The following is a 19,681-nucleotide window of genomic DNA, read 5'->3' as shown; positions in this document are numbered from 1 at the left end:
CACTTTTCACTTTCATGCATTGGAGAAGGAAATGGCAACCCACTCTAGTGTTCTTGCCTGGAGAATCCCAGGGACGGGAGGCCTGGTGGGCTGCTGTCTATGGGGTTGCACAGAGTCGGACACGACTGAAGCGACACAGCAGCAGCAGCAGCACACATATGAAAAAAGTGAAAGTGCTAGTCGCTCAGTTGCTTTGCAGCCCCATGGACTGTGTCCCGCCAGGCTCCTCTGTCCATGGAATTCTCCAGGCAAGAATACTGCAGTGGGTAGCCATTCCCTTCTCCAGGGGATCTTCCCTACTGAGGGATCGAACCCAGGTCTCCTGCATCGCAGGTGAATTTTTTACCATCTGATCCACCAGGCAAGCCCACATACTTCGTGGGTGTATGTACACATTTACACATATACACACACACAAAGCACATAGATTCTCATGAATCTAAATCTTCTTTGGCTTTCAGAGTCCATGTTCTCTTGCTTGATTGCTGCTGTTACATAGATGGGATACATATAATTGTAGTGGTCTGTGTGGCTTCCTAGTCTTATAGACATGTTATTACAAGGCTGGCTATGGCAGAATAGAAATAGTACAGCAGCTGGGAAAACCAGTTTCTCCAGTTGGTATCAGTTCAGTCAGTCAGTTCAGTTGCTCAGTTGTGTCCGACTCTTTGCAACCCCATGGACTGCAGCACGCCAGGCTTCCCTGTCCATCACTAACTCCCAGAGTTTACTCAAACTCATGTCCATCGAGCTGGTGTTGCCATCCAACCATCTCATCCTCTGTCGTCCCCTTCTTTTCCTGCCTTCAATCTTTCCCAGCATCACGGTCTTTTCCAGTGAGTCAGTTCTTTGCATCAGGTGGCTGAAGTATTCAGCTTCAGCATCAGTCCTTCCAGTGAATATGATTTCCTTTAGGATTGACTGGTTGGATCTCGTTGCAGTCCAAGGGACTCTCAAAGGTCTTCTCCAACACCACAGTTCAAAAGCATCAATTCTTTCACATTCAGCTTTCTTTATAGTCCAACTCTCACATCCATACATGACTACTGGAAAAACCATAACTTTGACTAGACGAACCTTTGTTGGCAAAGTAATATCTCTGCTTTTTAATATGCTGTCTAGGTTGGTCATAGCTTTTCTTCCAAAGAGCAAGCCAGACATCCTGGAATGTGAAGTCAAGTGGACCTTAGGAAGCATCACTATGAACAAAGCAAGTGGAGGTAACAGAATTCCAGTTGAGCTATTTCAAATCCTAAAAGATGATGCTGTGAAAGTGCTGCACTCAATATGCCAGCAAATTTGGAAAACTCAGCAGTGCACAGAACTGGAAAAGGTCAGTTTTCATTCTAATCCCAAAGAAAGGCAATGCCAAAGAATGTTCAAACTACTGCACAATTGCACTCATCTCACACACTAGTAAAGTAATGCTCAAAATTCTCCAAACCAGGCTTCACAGCACTTGAAACCTGAACTTCCAGATGTTCAAACTGGTTTTAGAAAAGGCAGAGGAACCAGAGATTAAATTGCCAACATTCATTGGATCATTGAGAAAGCAAGAGAGTTCCAGAAAAGCATCTACTTCTGCTTTATTGACTATGCTAAAACCTTTGACTGTGTGGATCACAACAAACTGTGGAAAGTTCTTAAAGAGATGGGAGTAGCAGACCACCTGACCTGCCTCCTGAGAAATCTATATACAGGTCAAGAAGCAACAATTAGAAGCGGACATAGAACAACAGACTGGTTCAAAATTGGGAAAGGAGTACGTCAAGGCTATATATTATCACCCTGCTTATTTAACTTATATGCAGAGTACATCATGCGAAATGCCGGGCTTCATTAAGCACAAACTGGAATCAAGATTGCTGGGAGAAATATCAATAATCTCAGATATGCAGATGACATCACCCTTATGGCGGAAAGTGAAGAAGAACTTAAGAACCTCTTGATGAAAGTGAAAAGAGGAGAGTGAAAAAGCTGGCTTAAAACTCAACATTCAGAAAACTAAGATCATGGCATCTGGTCCTATCACTTCATGGCAAATAGAAGAGGAAATAGGACTATTAAAAAATTTTTTTTTATGAGCAAGGAAGGTTTATTGGAGGGCCTTGCAAGCAAGGAGCACAGGGAGCTTATGCTGAAAAACCTCAAACTCAGGATTCTTTAAAATTTTATAATATGGGAAACTACTGTGTGGAGTAAGTCTCTATTCCTGTGAGTCGCATGATGATGTTGTTTGATCCAGGGGATTATTATGCAAGTTGAGTGAAAATTGTTTGGTTTATTTGAAATAGTATTACAACTTTTCATCAGCATTTTGTAATTAAAACTTGGTAATCATTGATGATACTGCAATATTTGGAAACATTTTTGTAATGTTGAGAATTTTGATTAGGTTTAAGATAATGCTAATGCTACTTTGAAAATTTGTACTTTTGAGTTTATTCCTGACTCATCTTTAAAAAGTGGATGCTTTTAGTTTTTTTACTTTTTAAAAGTTAAGAATTATATCAAGTAAAGAGAAAAATTCAGTGACTAAGATTAGAGCTACCTGGTTTTCCATATTTCCATTGTAATATTTCAAGTATGTAAGAAATAAAACATTACAAATGCAGTGAAATCTCTGTATCTTTCTTTTCTCCCACCTGTATCTTTCTGTGCTCATTCTGTTGTCTTTTTGTTGAGCAGAGTTTTTTAATTTTAGTGTAATCAGATTTATTGATTTCTTCTTTCTGTTTTGTTGTTTTTGTTTCTTGTTTAAAAAGTTGGTTTTCTTCATACTTGCTTCTTTATTCCATCTGGGATTTATTTATCAACATGATATCAAGTAAGGTTCCATTTTTATTACTTTTTAAATAAGGATAACAGTGCTCCAATGTTTATTGAAAAATCCATTTAAAAAGTATCTTCTGCATGTTTTCTTCCATTCCTCTTAGAACATGTTACTTAGTAGATACACTGCTTATTTATGGCAAGTTTCAGATTTTAGAATGTTATTACCACAGTATAAATAGAATGGCTAAATCTTTGATGAGAGGAAGTTTTGTTTCCTAGGACTCTAGATGATTCTCTAACCAGAATATTTGATTTGCATACAGGGCTGCTTTAGTTGTAAGGTTTCTGACCCATTAATATCTTTCAATTTTGGAAATTATAAGTAATTTTAAAAACTCATTTTTACTTAGGTTATTTATGCAGTGTTCAATAAAACAAGCAGGAGTTGCTTGAAAATTAGCGTTAGTGTATTCTTATAAGGACTGCCCTGGTGGCTCAGATGGTAAAGCGTCTGCCTACAGTGTAGGAGACCCAGGTTCAATCCCTGGATTGGGAAGATCTCCTGGAGAAGGAAATGGCAACCCTCTCCAGTATTCTTGCCTGGAAAATCCCATGGACGGAGGAGCCAGGAAGGTACAGTCCGTGGGGTCACAAAAAGTCTGACATGACTCTGCGACTTCATTTTCACTTTAACTTTTCACTTTGACTCTTATAAGAGGCAGTATATAATGTACATTGTGGTACAACCAGGAGATTTGTAGTTTGGGGATGGGTGTTTTGGGGTTATTGTCTGTCAAGCAAAGAAAAGGCCATCCACATGGGCAGGTTGACTGCCAGCGTAGCAATAGTGAATTTTCTAGATGGAGTTTAAGAAGGCACTTTGGCATGCACATGACCTCAGCAGATCCTGAATACGCGGGGAGTTGCAGCTGGGATGTGGGCAGAGGTAGTTTTTAACAAGGTGCATTAAAACTCTCCTATCTTTTCACTTTTGGGTCTTTTATGGGTCTCCCAATTCTATCAGACTTTCTGTCTTATAGTTTTGATTTTGTTTTCCCACATGTCCATCCTTCATGTCTCAAAAACACTATTACGGAGTTTTTTCCACTTGTCCCTCCTCCGTGTCTCAAAGCACTGTTGTAAACTTTGTGTTAGTCTGTGTTTTCACAAAATGAATTCTGAATTAACTTATATTCAACAAATATAATTTCCAAAGAAAACATAAAAAGAAAAAAATCTGTGTTTGAGCCATAAATTCCTAGGACACTCTAAAACTAGGAGGAAAGGCAGCCTTAATCTAGTAAGTTTCTTGTAGTCCGTTTTGGCTTTGTATTGATATGTCTGGTATCCATATTGCATGAAAATGAGCTTTAGAAATTTTTTCTTAAAAGGAAATGAGTAAATGGAAGGTTTTTTTTTTTTTTTTAATCCTTTTAGGAAACTTAATTACATGCATGTTTCAGAATAAATACATTAAAATATTGTAATTCAGTGATCTTGACTTTATTGCAGAATAGAATAAAAACAGGACCATAGTAGTACCAAGTAGTAAAAGAGCCAGTGAGTAGGATAATATTATTCATATTAATGTATCTCTTATGCCTAGCATGGGGTCATAAAAATAGAAAATATTTAATGAAACAGTTGAGATAAGGATAAAAGATTATAAAGTTATTACTCTGTTTCTCTTCAGCAGAGAAATAGAATCTATTTCAAAATTATTCTCTCATGTCTGTCTTACATTTTCCTGATGGTTTAAGTCCTTGAGACACTGCCATTTCTTTGGGTCCCAGCACCTTGCTCACTGCATTAGTGTGTGAAATTCCCTGCACTGCTGTGGGCAGGCTGTGGTAGGGGTCAAGCACTAGGTTCCTCCAGGCCTGGACCTCAGCTCAACCACCGTGACAGTTAACGCAAAGGCTCGTTCTCCTGCTGCTCATGGCAGTGTCTAGTTACTCTTGCCTTTATGTGGCAACCAGTCTTCTTTGGAAGCAATGTTAACTTGTGGTTCCTTGTTCATTTCTCTGTTGCTGTCATGCTTCTCTGGAATCCTTCCAATGATTCTGATGGCTTGGTGGCTCTTGTTTGCTCCCGTATGGAATTAGTTTGTTATCTTTTTAGAAGTTTTTTCATGTCTTAGATGAAGGTGTAGGGTAGACTCAGGCTGAGTTCACAGTCTGGATCTGGTTCTCTCCCTCAGAGGTCTATGTCTTGTGTGTGAAAATTCATGTTTAGAGTCTGGTTAAGGGAAAATTTTGTTTGTTTTGTTTCATTTTCTTGCATTTATTTATTGATCTGTGTGTTAGAAATTGTCTTAGACTCTCTTCTGCCCATCTTCTATCTGATTCCCCTACTCTTCAATCTAGAAATTCAGGTTCTGACTTTCTCCTCCCATAACTTGTGAATTGCTGCAAAATTCATTGTCCCTATGCAATAAGTGCTTCCTATTTCTTCTATAGCTCAGGGAGAGCTAATTTTGTTTTTATTTGTGTTTGTCATTTTAAGTGCTCTTTTTTTTTTTTTTTTAAAGCTGTGTGTTCTTTTCTTCCCCTTTATGATCTGACTTCCTATTCTTGTAGTTAAAGTGCAGGCAAGTCATCATGACTCGTTTTATCTTTTTCTCTGTGTGGAATACTGCACTGACTTCTCTTTGTTAGGAGGGAAAACACATTTAATTTTCATTCAGGTATCTCTTTCCTATACTTATGTGTGTAAATGTCATTGTTGTGGGTAACGTGCATCTCTGGTCCTTTTGTGGAGGAGGATGAATGAAGATTTAAGGATAAGTTGCTGCTGGCAGTTTGAGTTCCTTTGGGTGGGGCATGTTTCATGTCCTGTTGTTTGTGAATTAAATTAACTGCCGCAGTGCCAGTTGTATGCCTCACAATGTACTAAATACCGACAATTTGAAGATCTAGAAATAGTTCATGTTCTCAAGGGAATTATCCTGTTCTTAAGCTCTTCATATTAGCCATTTTTATTAATAATTATTTATTATCTGGGTGTTTTTTGATAACAAGCTAAGTGTATTGTTCTTGTTCAGTTGCTTAGTTGTGTCCCACTCTTTGCAACCCCATGTTCTGCAGCACAGCAGGCTTCCCTGTCTTTCACTGTCTCCCAGAGTTTGCTCAAATTCATGTCCATTGAGTCAGTGATGCTGTCTAACCATGTCATCCTCTGCCGCCCTCTTTTCCTTTTGCCTTCAGTCTTTCCTAGCATCAGGGTCTTTTCCAGTGAGTTGGCCTTTCACATTAGGTGGCCAAAATATTGGAGCTTTAGCATCAGTCCTTCCAATGAATATTTAGGGTTGATTTCCTTTCAGATTGACTGGATTGATCTCCTTGCAGTCCAGGGGACTCTCAAATCCTCTGCAGCATCACAATTCAGAAGCATCAATTCTTCAGTGCTCAGCCTTCTTTATGGTCCAACTCTCACATCTGTACTTGAGTACTGAAAAACTATAGCTTTGACTATATGGGCTTTTGTCGGCAGAGTGACATCTTTGCTTCCTAATGTGTTATCTAGGCCTGTTATAGCTTTTCTTCCAAGGAGCAAACATCTTTTAATTTCATGGCTGCAGTCACCATTAGCAGTGATTTTGGTGTCCAAGAAAATAAAATCTGTCATTGCTTCCACTTTTACCCCTTCTATTTCCCATGAAGTGATGGGACCAGATGCCATGAACTTCATTTTTTGAATGTTGAGTTTTAAACCAGCTTTTTCATTCCCCCTCCCCCTTTCACTCTCATCAAGCAAGGCTCTTTAGTTCCTCTTTGCTTTCTGCCATTAGAATGGTATCATCTGCATATCTGAATTTGTTGTTATTTCTCCTGGCATTCTTAATTCTAGCCTGTGATTCATCTAGCCCAGCACTTCTCATGATGTACTCTGCATATAAGTTAAGTAAACAGAGTGGCAATATACAGCCTTGCAGTCCAAGGGACTCTGAAGTCTTCTGCAGCACCACAATTCAGAGGCATCAATTCTTTGGCACTCAGCCTTCTTTATAGTCCAACTCTCACATCCGTACGTAACTACTGAAAAACCACAACTTTGACTGTATGTGTTTTGGTCAGCAGAGTGATATCTCTGCTTCTTAATACTCCTTTCCCAATTTTGAACCAGTCTGTTGTTCTCTATTTGGTTCTAACTGTTGCTTCTTGACCTGCATACAGGTTTCTCAGGAGACAGGTAAGGTGGTCTGGTACTCCCATCTCTTTAAGAAAGTTCCACAGTTTGTTGTGCTCTATACAATCAAAGGCTTTAGGATAGTCATGAAGCAGGAGTAGATGTTTTTCTGGAATTCCCTTGCATCCTCTGTAATCCAGTGAATGTTGGCAGCTTGATCTCTAGTTCCTATGCCTTTTCTAAACTCAGCTTGTTCATCTGGAAGTTCTTGGTTCACATACTCCTGAAGCCTAGTTTGAAGGATTTTGAGCATAACCTTACTAGCATGTGAAATGAGCACAATTCTGTGGTAGTTTGAACATTCTTTGGCATTACCCTTCTTTGGGACTGGAATGAAAACTGACCATTTCCAGGCCTGTGGCCCCTGCTGAGTTTTACAAATTAGCGGACATATTGAGTGCAGTACTTTAACAGCAACATCTTTTAGCATTTGAAATAGCTCAGCTGGAATTCCACCATCTCTACTAGCTTTGTTTGTAGTAATGCTTCCTAAGGCTTATTTGACTTCACCCTCCAGAATGCCTGGCTCTAGGTGAGTGACCACACCATCGTAGTTATCTGGGTCACTAAGACCTTTTTTGTATAGTTCTGTGTATTCTTGCCACCATAATCTCTACTGTTTCTGTTAGGTCCTTGCCATTTCTGTCCTTTATCATGCCCACCCTTGCATAAAATGTTCCCTTGATGTCTCCAGTTTTTTTGAAGAGATCGCCAGTCTTCCCCAGTCTCTTGTTTTCCTCTCCTTCTTTGCACTGTTCATTTAAGAAGGCCTTCTTGTCTCTCCTCGCTGTTCTCTGGAACTCTGCGTTCACTTGGGTGTATCTTTCCCTTTCTCCCTTGCTTTTTGCTTATCTTCTTTCCTCAGCTCCTCACACAACTATTTTGCCTTCTTGGGTCTCTTTCTTGGGGATGGTTTTGGTCACCGTCTCCTGTACATTGTTACAAGCCTCCTTCTACAGTTCTGCAGGCACTCTGTCTACCAGAGCTAATCCCTTGAATCTATTCGTAACCTCCACTGTATAATCTTAAGGGATTTGATACAGGTCATACCTGAATGGCCGAGTGGTTTTTCCTAGTGTATTCAGTTGAAGCCTGAATTTTCAATAAGGAGCTTATGACTTGAGCCACAGTCAGCTCCCTGTCTTGTTTTTGCTGACTGTGTAGAGCTTCTCTGTCTTCGGCTGCAAAGAATATAAATCAGTCTGATTTCAGTATTGACCATTTGGTGATGTCCATGTATAGAGTGGTCTCTTGTGTTGTTGGAAAAAAGGTGTTTTCTATGACCAGTTCATTCTCTTGGTAGAATTCTGTTAGCCTTTGCCCTCTTCATTTTGGCCAAACTTGCATGGTAGTCCAGGTATCTCTTGACTTCCTGCTTTTGCATTTCAAACTCCTGTGATGAAAAGGACATCTTTTTTTTTTTTTTGGTGTTAGTTCTAGAAGGTCTTATAGGTCTTTGTAGAACTGGTTAACTTCACCTTCTTTGGCATCAGTGGTAGGGGCATAGGCTTGGATTACTGTGACGTTGAATGGCTTGCCTTGGATATCAACTGAGATCATTCTGTCCATTTTGAGACTGCACCCAGTTACTTCGTTTCAGACTCTTCTGTTGACTGTGAGGGCTGCTCCATTTCTTCCAAGGGATTCTTGCCCACAGGAATGGATATAATGGTCATCTGAATTAAGTTCATCCATTCCCGTCCATTTCAGTTCACTAATTTATTTCACTGATTGATGGACTAAGATGTCAGTGTTCACTCTTGCCATCTCCTGCTTATATCCGAATTTACCTTGCCTCATGGACCTGACATTCCAGATTCCTATGCAGTATTGTTTTTTACAGCATCATCACACATCCACAACTGAACATTGTTTCTGCTTTGGCCCTGTCACTTCATATTTTCTGGAGCTGTTCATAATTGCCCTCCACTTTTCCCCAGTAGCATATTGGACACCTTCTGACCTGGGGGACTATTTTGTAGTGTCGTATCTTTTTGCCTTTTCATACTGTTCATGAGGTTCTTGTGGTAAGAATAGTGGAGTGGTTTGCCATTCCTTTCTCCAGCAAACCATGTTTTGTCAGAACTCTTCACTATGACTTGTCCGTCTTGGGTGACCCTGCATGGCGTGGCTCACAGCTGCACTGAGTTAGGCAAGCCCCTTCGTCAAGACAGGGTTGTGATCCAGGAAGAGGAGTGTGTCTTCCTCAACTCTTTTACAACACCCAACACAATGCTTGGGAGAAATAGTTCCTTGTTGAATGTTTTTAATTGCATGAGTATGTCATGTTTTCATTAGGTCATTTCAGAGTAGAACACTTGGCATAGTGCTTTATGTATATTGGATAATCAGCACATTTGTTAAATCATTTAAAAATCTAGAAATGTTCATGTTACTTTTAGAAACAATGAAAAAAGAAAAAGCAGATGAGAAAGCGCCTGCACACTAGGTTCTTAGAATCTAGAGTAGTTAACTAATTTGATGAACATGACTAGTAAGCACCTCAAGTCCTCAGAAGTTCCTGTAAAATGATCAAAACTGTTTCTTTGTAGAAAATGACTGCAAAGGAAAAACCAATTGCTATTACAGGTGTGGAAAGTAACAGCATCTAAAAAAGTAAAGGCTCTTGTTGAGGAGATTAAAATTTTAGATACATTATTTTGCAGAGTAGCATGTAGAATTTAATGATGGCTTGAGTTTGTGTTACTTGATGTGGAAATGGAGTGCGGTAGCCTGTGCCATTTAGCTGGCCAAGTCACAGGTAAAACCTGAAAGGAAATGTAGAATATGCTGTCATGATATGATTTTCCCAGGTAACATGCTGATACACACACAAAAATGTGATTTGGCAAGGTCAAGAGCTTGTACAAAGCTCTTGTGAACTTTGAGGTTTAGAAAATGGCAGACTTTATCTTTTGGTTGTTTCAAGAACTTCCTGTAATTGAGGTTACAAGTGGCGGTTTGTGTTCTTTTCCTCCTCCCCCTTCTTCCTTCTCTTCTCCCTGCTCCATCTTCACTTAACATCCTCCAGCTTCCCGAGGCCCGCCCTGTTTTCCTGCTTCTCTTCTCTGCTTCTCAACTTGCTCTTTCCCTCTGGCATCATCTTCACAATCTTTTCTCTCAGTCTCACAGTCTCTACAGATTTATGGAAAATTATTTTTCTTCCTCGAGTACAGACTGGATTAAGCAAATCATAGTTAACTGAGAAGGGTGGGAAATGATAAAATTTTTCTTTTTAGCTCTTGCTTGCAAAGGAGAATATCTTTTTATTTCTAGATATTAATGTACCTTGTAACTTTAATATTAACAAAAAGAATAGAAAAGTGATATGTGATACATTTTTTTCTCATTCTTATTAACGATATTTACTAATTCCAGAATGATTCAAATTTCACAATATGCTTTCTTTTTAGGTCCGTATTGAAACAGCTACAACTCTGAAATTAAATATCCTTTAAATATTCTAAGAATACTTCACTGCAAGGGATTTTAGCAATACTTTAAAATTAATTATTTTTAAAACATAATTTATGACATAGTTTAAAATGTAATTTTTGATTGGTTTGTTATATTTGGTTTTTACATATATTTTATCCTGATATATTTCATATATTCTAAATTTCATGTATTCTCAGTATTCCTTAACCGCTCTTCACCTGTTGATGATTTTGAGTTTAGAACAGATCAGTTTCTGCCGGTAAGAATATTTATTTCAGGTTTTATAAAAATTTATGCTTATGTCTTTTGAATATTGTGTTATTTTATAGCTGAATTGTATGTATCTATTATTTAGTAAAGCTGCTTTCAAAAGTATATTTAGATTATTTTGGAAGTGATTGCTTTTATTGGTAACTTTAGTTTCAGTAATTCTGTTTGTTTTGTTTCATTATCTTGTTATCCATTTTAGAGTTGACTGCTGCACTTTCTGTTCTCACTAGTGTAAGACATCTCATTTCGTATCCGTCTGTTACTCTTCATCCTAGGTCATCCCCCTCTGTTGTCTGTGTATGTATGTCTGTCCTTACCTGAAAAGCACAATACCTAGTCTTATTCTTTTCTTTCCCTTCACTCAACCCTCAGCACCTGTTTTGTTTCCACATAGTTGTCACTCAGTAAACACTTGTTAAATATGTCAGTATGATTGGGGCCTTAGTGTTTGCTTTTCTTGAGAGGACTAGACAAGAAAACTTTTTGGTAAAATATCTGCCTATATTTCTTATGGGGTCATAAATGGGTACACTTGGAGAGCAGAAAGTTTTCTTTAATAGAAGAATCACTTAATGCTTTTGGATGAAAGAAAGATGTTTTACCAGTCTGTTTAAAAGTGAATCAAATATCTGAAAGAGCAAACGTTTCTGTCTCTGACATCCTGTGATTTGCTAATTTCTACTATAATTTTCACGATGTAGAAGTTAAAAGCCAGACATAGGTTTTTTGTTTTCTGTTTCCTAATCAGAAACATTCTGTTGCACGTATAATTACAAGTATTTGTCTATAAAAATTTATATCAGAAAGCTGGTATGTGAGTGCAGTAATGGCGTTCCTCTTGCTATAATGAGTGGACTTTGCAAAACAACAGGCGTATTGGAAAAGAAGTGACAAAGGACTTTTAAAAGTTGAATTAGCTGTATAAACTTTAAACACAGAAACTTCAAACACACTTTTTCTCTGAAGACATTTGTGGATGAATTAAATTTGAAAATGGGCACATTTAACAGCAATAAAGAATAAGATCACTGTCCTAAATATTGACAACTTAACCAATTTGAAGTTGTATAGGTAATGCTAAGGTTTTGTCTATTTGTCTTTTATTTCTTTGCTGTTATGACTTAATTTTACTTCTTATTTCTGTCTTTACGTGAAGGTTTTTTACATTTCTGTACCAAACTTTTATTTTTTCTTTTACTTACAGTATTTGGAAACCATGTTCACACTACTCTTTCAGTTACTTCAGCAAGTTACAGAATGTGACACAAAGATGCATGTTTTACATGTCCTTTCTTGTGTGATTGAAAGAGTCAACGTGCAGGTAATTTTGTCGTAAACATGAAAATAAATGTTAGAGAAATGTGTAGAGTACATGTAGAATTCGTTAACATCTTTGCTTTGTACACATTGTTTAAGTGTTAAAACATTCATTAAAATGGTTCTATTAGGTTGTGATTTCAGTTCTGTATCAAAATTGACTTTTATACTTGGCGTTTTTAAAAAATGACCTAAGAAAATGAAAAGATAAAAAATTGGATCAACAATGTAGTGTTGTTTGTTAGAAAGCAAAATTATATATCTCTTAGAAAATTCAGTTTATTTTGAATAATACTTTTTACAATTTAAGATGTTTGAGTGCATACTCACCAAGGTCAGTCAGCAAATACAAATATTCTCAGAAATCTGTTGTTTGTACCTTAAAGACTGAGTGTGTTTCGTAGTCTAGGCCATGTTATATCCATCACTGGTTTAATGTAAAAATAATATGTAAAGTTTTTAACAGTAAATTATTATTTAATTGTATTCAGCTTCCCTTATCACTCCTAATGTTTGTGAAAAATTGATAATCCAGGAACCACACTGTAATTATCCTATAATTTCTTATATCCAAGTTTACACTGCATATTTTTATTTGAAAAGTGCTGAATAAATCTGTGAGATATTAATTAGGAAAAGATAACTGAATTTAAGTCCACAGTCCTGGAGTCTGCTCCTGAATCTATTAGTGAATTCTGACACCTTGAACCTGCTTATTAATTCTAAAGCAATTGATGAGAATTGCTATCAATTATTGAGTAATGACAAGTTTCCAACTCCTGTGCCAGGTGATTTGCATGTATTTCTCATTTAATCCTTAAAAAAACCTTTGTGTGGGAATTAGAATTCATTATCTCGAACAATTTGAGGCTTCAAGAAATATGCCAAAGTTCAGACAGTTTAGTGGCATTGATAATATTCAAACTCATCGTTAACCTTCTCACTGGTAGTTCAGCTGGTAAAGAATCTGCCTGCAATGCAGGAGACCCAGGTTCAATCTCTGGGTCGGGAAGCTCCCCTGGAGAAGGGAATGGCAACCCATTCCAGTATTCTTTCCTGGAGAATCCCATGAGCAGAGGAGTCTGGCAGGCTGTAGTCCATAGAGTCACAAACAGTTGGACATGACTGAACAACTAACACTAACCGACTAACTGAACTCAACATTATATTGATGTAACACAGTTGCAGTTTTGAGTGACCATTAATCATTTTGAGCAGATTTGAGTCCTGGTGTCTAAAAGTAGTAATATCTTAAAATTTTTTAACACTTGTGTTTCTTATTACATTAATTACATTATTTCATTTTGATACTGGTTTATCAATAACATTGAGAGAATTTGGTCATTGAGACTGTTTTAAACTTATTTCAAGTCCCTGTCTCTGCTCTTTGGCTTGGACATGGTCTTGAACCTTGAGTCCTCATGTATAAAATGGTAAAGATAAAGATTACTCTCAAGGATTCCTGAGTATAAACTTATCACAGATATTTAATATTAAATGTTCAATATGCAGATTACTATACAATTGCAATAATATTTTAAAATTGATTATATTGTAGAAGCAAGATTTACAGTTTTTAAAATAATCTTATTTAGACACCATCTGGCTAATGGGAATTTCTTAAAGAAGGTTTTTTTTTTCTTTTTGTAGAAATGAATTTTCTTACCCCATCTCCCCAAACTGCTAAACCTTTTCCCACATAAGTTTAACATTACTCTTGCTTCAGTTCAGTTCAGTTCAGTCGCTCAGTCATGTCCGACTCTTTGTGACCCCATGAATTGCAGCACACCAGGCCTCCGTGTCCATCACCATCTCCTGGAGTTCACTCAAACTCACATCCATCGAGTCAGTGATGCCATCCAGCCATCTCATCCTCTGTTGTCCCCTTCTCCTCCTGCCCCCAATCCCTCCCAGCATCAGAGTCTTTTCCAATGAGTCAACTCTTTGCATGAGGTGGCCAAAGTACTGGAGTTTCAGCTTTAGCATCATTCCTTGCAAAGAAATCTCAGGGCTGATCTCCTTCAGAATGGACTGGTTGGATCTCCTTGCAGTCCAAGGGACTCTCAAGAGTCTTCTCCAACACCACAGTTCAAAAGCATCAATTCTTCGGCACTCAGCCTTCTTCACAGTCCAACTCTCACATCCATACATGACCACTGGAAAAACCATAGCCTTGACCAGCAGACCTTTGTTGGCAAAGTAATGTCTCTGCTTTTGAATACGCTATCTAGGTCATGCTTAGTAAATTTAAAAATGCTTTTGTTTCTATCCATGGTTATCTTTCACAGCACAAATAGTCTAAGCAGCTCATATGTCTATATCATTAGTAAATAAGATATAGTTATCCTATTAGTACTTTTTGTTTTTAGAACGTGAATAGGAAAGGGTTATGAAAAATGTTTTCAGGAAAAAACATTTTCTTGTGTTAACCTTTGAATAACACCATCACTTAAATATCCTTCAGGTATCATTTGTATATAAATATGATTTTTGTCTACTAGATTGCAAACATTTTGAACCCTCTTACAGCAGTACTTTCTGACACATAACAGTTTTTGAAGTTTTAGGGAAGTCACCATCTTTATACCATAGCTTGAAATTTTTTGAAGATTATAAAAAAATGTGTTAATCATCAAGTAAGATGTCAGGTAAGCAGTCTTTGGACTTAAGCATTTCTGAAGGAAAAGAACAAAATTAAAAATTCAAGAGCCAGTGTGAAATGTTAAATATTCTGTTGAAAGTGTTAGCTAAAATGAGATGTTAATAGAGACTTACTTTTTAAATTCCCTTGCAAATGGAACCTTTGTTAAACCATTTGTTAGTCTGTCACATATTCGAGTTTCAGTTGTTTTTCTAATGTGTTATGAATGAAAGTGGGTATAATCCTGTGTGGGAATGAACTCATAAGACTGTAATGCTCATAGTAGAGCACCCCCCCCCCCCCCATTCTATTTTTTGGAGTAGAAGTGCCAAAAGATGAGTACTCTCATCTCAGTTGTGTTACACTTGTGGTTCACTTTCTGTTGTGGGATATTTAGCCTGATATCTATAAAACATTCTTAATTCCATGTGTTTTTTTTAATGTTATTTAAATAACTGATCATTGGTCTACCCAAAACACATAATCACTTTAAGAAATGTTTATAGTATTTTTTTTCCTTTTACATGTTTTCACTGAAAAGTTTTAAATATGCAGACATGTTGTAGTAAATCACTACCCATATATTCCTCATGTCATTTCATCACAACACTTTACCTTAGTATATTAGACCTCTCCTTCTGAATCATAATCATCATTAGATTCAGAGAACTTAACATTGATGTAGTGCTGTATTCTGATGTCAATTCCATATTCAGGTTTTCTCAGTTGCCCCAATAATTTATTTTTTTACCTCTCCCCTCCTAACCTAAGGAAATGTGTTTGGCTCTCACGTCATCACTTTGTTTTCTAATCGCCAGCCCCTTTTTAAAATCTTTTACAACACTGAATCTATGATTGATTTTTAAAATAGTGTCTTTGAAACATTGATTTTAATTTAGAGCATATTCTAATGAACAATTGAGACTGGGATATAAATATTTCATGACTTTCAAATGTAATTGGGTGCTTGGTTGTATTATTCACCCAGTCTATAATTCATAGCACATATTTCCTTTCTTCCATGCCTTGGAAGACATTCTGTTTAATTTGTTCAAAACCAGAACTTTCCTTATCAGTAAAACATGCTGTTTTTAGTTGAATATGAATGCATTAGTTACTCTGAAACCTGTTTTTATGTATTAACTGGTCTGCCTTTATAAGTTAATTGGAGGGATCTTTGAGATTGAGCACTTAGCAAAATTAAGTGCTCAATAAATGTCTGTTAAAATAATATTCAGAATTGGATACGTGAAGAGTCTCTTAATATTTATTCAGTTTTATCTCACTGAAATATTTGGGCAAATATTTAACTTCTTATCTTTCTGCATCTCCTCTCCTAAACCTGGGGAACAAATCTGAGAGATTTTTTTTTGTGTGTAGTATACACTATACTTTAGTGTATGATGTTTTATAAGCAGAATAGAGAAACCTTTACTGTTTCTGGGAGCAGTTTTTTTGTTTTAATTATTGGAGTATAATGCTTTACAATATTGTGTTAGTTTCTGCTGTATAACAAAGTGAATCAGCCATATGTATGGGAGAAATTTTTAATTTTTAATCCTGGGGATTGATAGTACTGAAACTGTGAAACTCGAGTGTTTTATCACCAAGTGTACGCTCATCAGATCAGTTCTAAATACAGGGTGGCTGTAGGCTGAAACCTGGAGCGCAGTTTCCAGGTTCTGTGTGGAATCAGGTTCCATTTTATTTTCCAAAAATCTCACTATCAAGCCGTGGTGTGTGTGATGTAGGGGATATTTTTTAAAACTGGTGAAGTTAATCCATGTTGGGGTTAACAGTTTTATCCTTTGAAAAGGATTAAGGGTTCATATGCTTACCTTTATAGCCTCTGCTTTTTGGTGCCTGGTCTTCAAGGCCTGATACTTGAAAGATGCCATTTGGTAATGGTTGAATGAATGAGGAAATGCTGACTCTTTTAAAAACATTATAATTCCCAATTATGTAAGTTGTTTCATTAAAAAGAACCAGGATATAACAGCATTTTTTATTAAATAATTTCTATTAAAGAAATAACAGGCGTCAGTATGTTGTTTTATATTCCTAAATTTTATTTCAGCCAATAAATTTGCTGCTTGTTTAAAATTATTTAAAAATATTTACCCTGGAGCTCTGTGTCTCTATATACTATTGAATTTATCTTTAAAAGGATGTATACTTAATACATTACATCCAGTAAACCGTTTGCTACCTGTGACCTAATAGGTCTGTCAGTGTTTCTGAAATAAGTCGCCTTCTTTACTAACCCAGCTCTGCTGCTTCCTCTGCTTCTGTTGTGATAGATACGACCGTATGTAGGATGTTTGGTACAGTATTTGCCTCTTCTTTGGAAGCAGAGTGAAGAGCACAATATGTTGAGGTGTGCTATTCTGACAACACTTATTCATCTTGTTCAGGTAAGTTCCTTCTCCACAGTTTCTAGTTCAGTTTTTTTTTTCTCCTTCTTTAAATTTTTTTTGCTATTTTCATGTGATTGATGTTAGTGGCAGTAAAAGACCTCACATTATTCTTGTTCATGTGTGATCTACACCATTTAAAAACACTTTTTTTATATTCACTATGAGCACTTTTTGACATTTAAAAAAATATTCTCTACATTTAAAAGACAATTTCTTTCATTAGAGGTGGTTGTCCCCAGAGAAGGTAGACTTGTGATTTTTACAGTCAGTTGTTTTTTGCATGTAGTTTCCTTGGTATTCAGGGCTCTTCTGTATAAACTGACTCTCCATTTTCACTTAATTTAAAGTAAAAACTTTCCTTTCATATGTTGGGAAGACAGAAAAACAGGTAAGTTGCCTTTGAGGGAAGGAGTTAATTTGATATTTGATATCTTGACTTTGAGGTATGGGGATGTGCAGCAGGTTGAGAGAACCCTAAAATTTCAGAGAGAGAGAGTTGGAGCTGCAGTTCTCATTTGAACTGTTAGGGTGGATTAAGGTCTGATGGTATGAGAATGGAGAGGGAAGCACTTAATGAGAATATCTGTCTGTAGGGATGCACAAGTGACTTTTATTGCTCTTGCTGCAAAAGTTGATAGATTTTTTCCAATGGGGAGATCTCTTTCAAAATTAAGAATTAGTACTCTAAAATGTTCCAATAAGTTGAACTAATATTATTATTATTATTATTATTTTAAAAAACCCTTTTCAGTCACCTTGAAACATAAACTTATTCTTTCACCAAATTTTTATGGTTGAGTTTTATAGTTATAAATTTCTATCTGAGGCAGTTTTAGATATATGGATAGTGATACAAAAAAAAATTTTTTTAAGCACTTTTGTCTATCCTTTAATTCTTGTGATTATCCTGAAAAATTATATCCCTTTAATAAATGAGAATACAAATGCTAATAGAAGGTTAGCAGTTAGTCTGAGATTGTTCATGTAAGTGTCAGAGCAGAGAGTGATCCTCATGTCTTTTGCCTTATATCTCTGCCAAATGTGTTTTTAGACTCAACTTGAGATTTTTGTGAAGGAGGTATGCTCTTCAAGCAGTGTTACCTTAGGAAATCTTAGGAAGCTATAGTAACTTGCGGGAAATGCTTGGAGTCTATAGGACCTTTTCCTTTAATTGTGACACCCTGGGTATGTATAGGCCAGTGGTACAAGTTTTTAGCTAAGTAATCGTGTGCCCTTGGAGAAAACATACAATGTTTAACATTAAAAATGAGAATACCTTAAAATAAGATTTTCAGTCATTTGAGAAAGTTATATAATTATTAGGGTTATTGGTAAGTTTCCTTTCATGGAATTTGTTGCATCTTTCAACTATCATTTTTATTTATTTATTGAAATTTAGTAGACATATTAGTATAAGTATTTGTTTTTATTTTTGTTTTCCTTCTTAAAATTCTAGGAACCTAGACTGATAGTCTCTCTGACTGAGGAGTTTAATAATGAATGAAAATAAACTTTCTTGCCTGCAGTAGTTTTGCCTCAGTGGAAGTAGGCATTCATTTATTTGATAAATACATTTTTGAACACCTGCAATATGCAATACATGGTACTAGGCACTGGGAAACAGAAATGAATAGGATAAGCTTTCTGTGAATGTGGTTGTCTAGGGGAAGACTGAACAGCTAAGTGCTCTTTGAGCAGTAAGGACAGAGTGCTGTGGGGCACTTGGTGGGTTACTTGTCTGAGACTGGAAGACCTCACATGGGTCATCAGAGAAGTCTTCCTTCAGAGGTGATACCCAAATAGTGTATCATTATCTCTTGACCTCCCTGTATAGAAGATGAGGATTTAATTTTCATTTTCCTGGGTATGACTCCTATCCTTCAAGCCTCCCAATATAGTTAGATTATAGTTTAAATTAGGTCACTATTTAGTGTTTGTATGACTTCATACACGGAGTTCATATATAAAGAATGTTGAAGTCATATATCATTATATACGACTAATTTTCTATCCTGTATAACCATCCACCTAATCTCCACTCCTATATTAATAATTGTTTGCTTAGTTTATTATAAGTTTTCCGTTACTGTGCAGCAAATTACCACAGATGTAAAGGAATAAAATGGCATTCTAAATACCTCATAGTTCTGTAGGTCAGAGGTCGAGCACAACATTTTGTACTCTTTGATCAGTCTGATAGCCTGAAATTGATATGCTGCCAGACTAAATTCCTCTGGAGGCTTCAAGGAAAATTTTTCTTTACATTCAGTCAGCTTATTGGGAGAATTCAGTTCCTTGGTCTGTAGCACTAAAATCCCAGATTACTTGCTGGCTGTCAGCTGAAAGTGAAAGTTGCTCAATCGTGTCTGACTCTTTGTGACCCTATGGACTGTAGCCTGCCAGGCTACCTTGGAATTCTCCAGGCCAGAATACTGGAGTGGGCAGCCATTCCCTTCTCCAGGGGATCTTCCTGACCCAGGAATCAAACCAGGGTCTCTTGGATTGCAGGCAGATTCTTTACCAACTGAGATACCAGGGAAGCCTTGGAGGCCCTCCAAGTCCCTAGAGTCCAGCCACATTCCTTGATCATGACCCCTTCCATCATTATCATCAGCAGTGGGGAAGTTCTTGGTTG

General features: G+C 36.9%; 1 protein-coding gene across 1 annotated transcript in view; it reads left to right on the top strand.

Moving 5' to 3' along the window:
- Window positions 1-19,681, top strand: part of IPO11 (importin 11) — a 203,414-nt gene that overhangs the window by 74,445 nt on the left and 109,288 nt on the right. Inside the window, exons 17-20 of the mRNA XM_019982950.2 lie at window positions 10,377-10,410; window positions 10,620-10,660; window positions 11,876-11,992; window positions 16,930-17,043. Of these exons, the coding sequence (XP_019838509.1) occupies window positions 10,377-10,410; window positions 10,620-10,660; window positions 11,876-11,992; window positions 16,930-17,043 (306 nt within the window). The remainder of the gene's footprint in view (window positions 1-10,376; window positions 10,411-10,619; window positions 10,661-11,875; window positions 11,993-16,929; window positions 17,044-19,681) is intronic.

Source organism: Bos indicus, chromosome 20 (assembly GCF_029378745.1).
Source record: "Bos indicus isolate NIAB-ARS_2022 breed Sahiwal x Tharparkar chromosome 20, NIAB-ARS_B.indTharparkar_mat_pri_1.0, whole genome shotgun sequence".
Classification (NCBI taxonomy): domain Eukaryota; kingdom Metazoa; phylum Chordata; class Mammalia; order Artiodactyla; family Bovidae; genus Bos; species Bos indicus.
The sequence above is the reverse complement of the archived record's forward strand: the minus strand, read 5'-3'. Positions and strand labels throughout refer to the sequence as shown.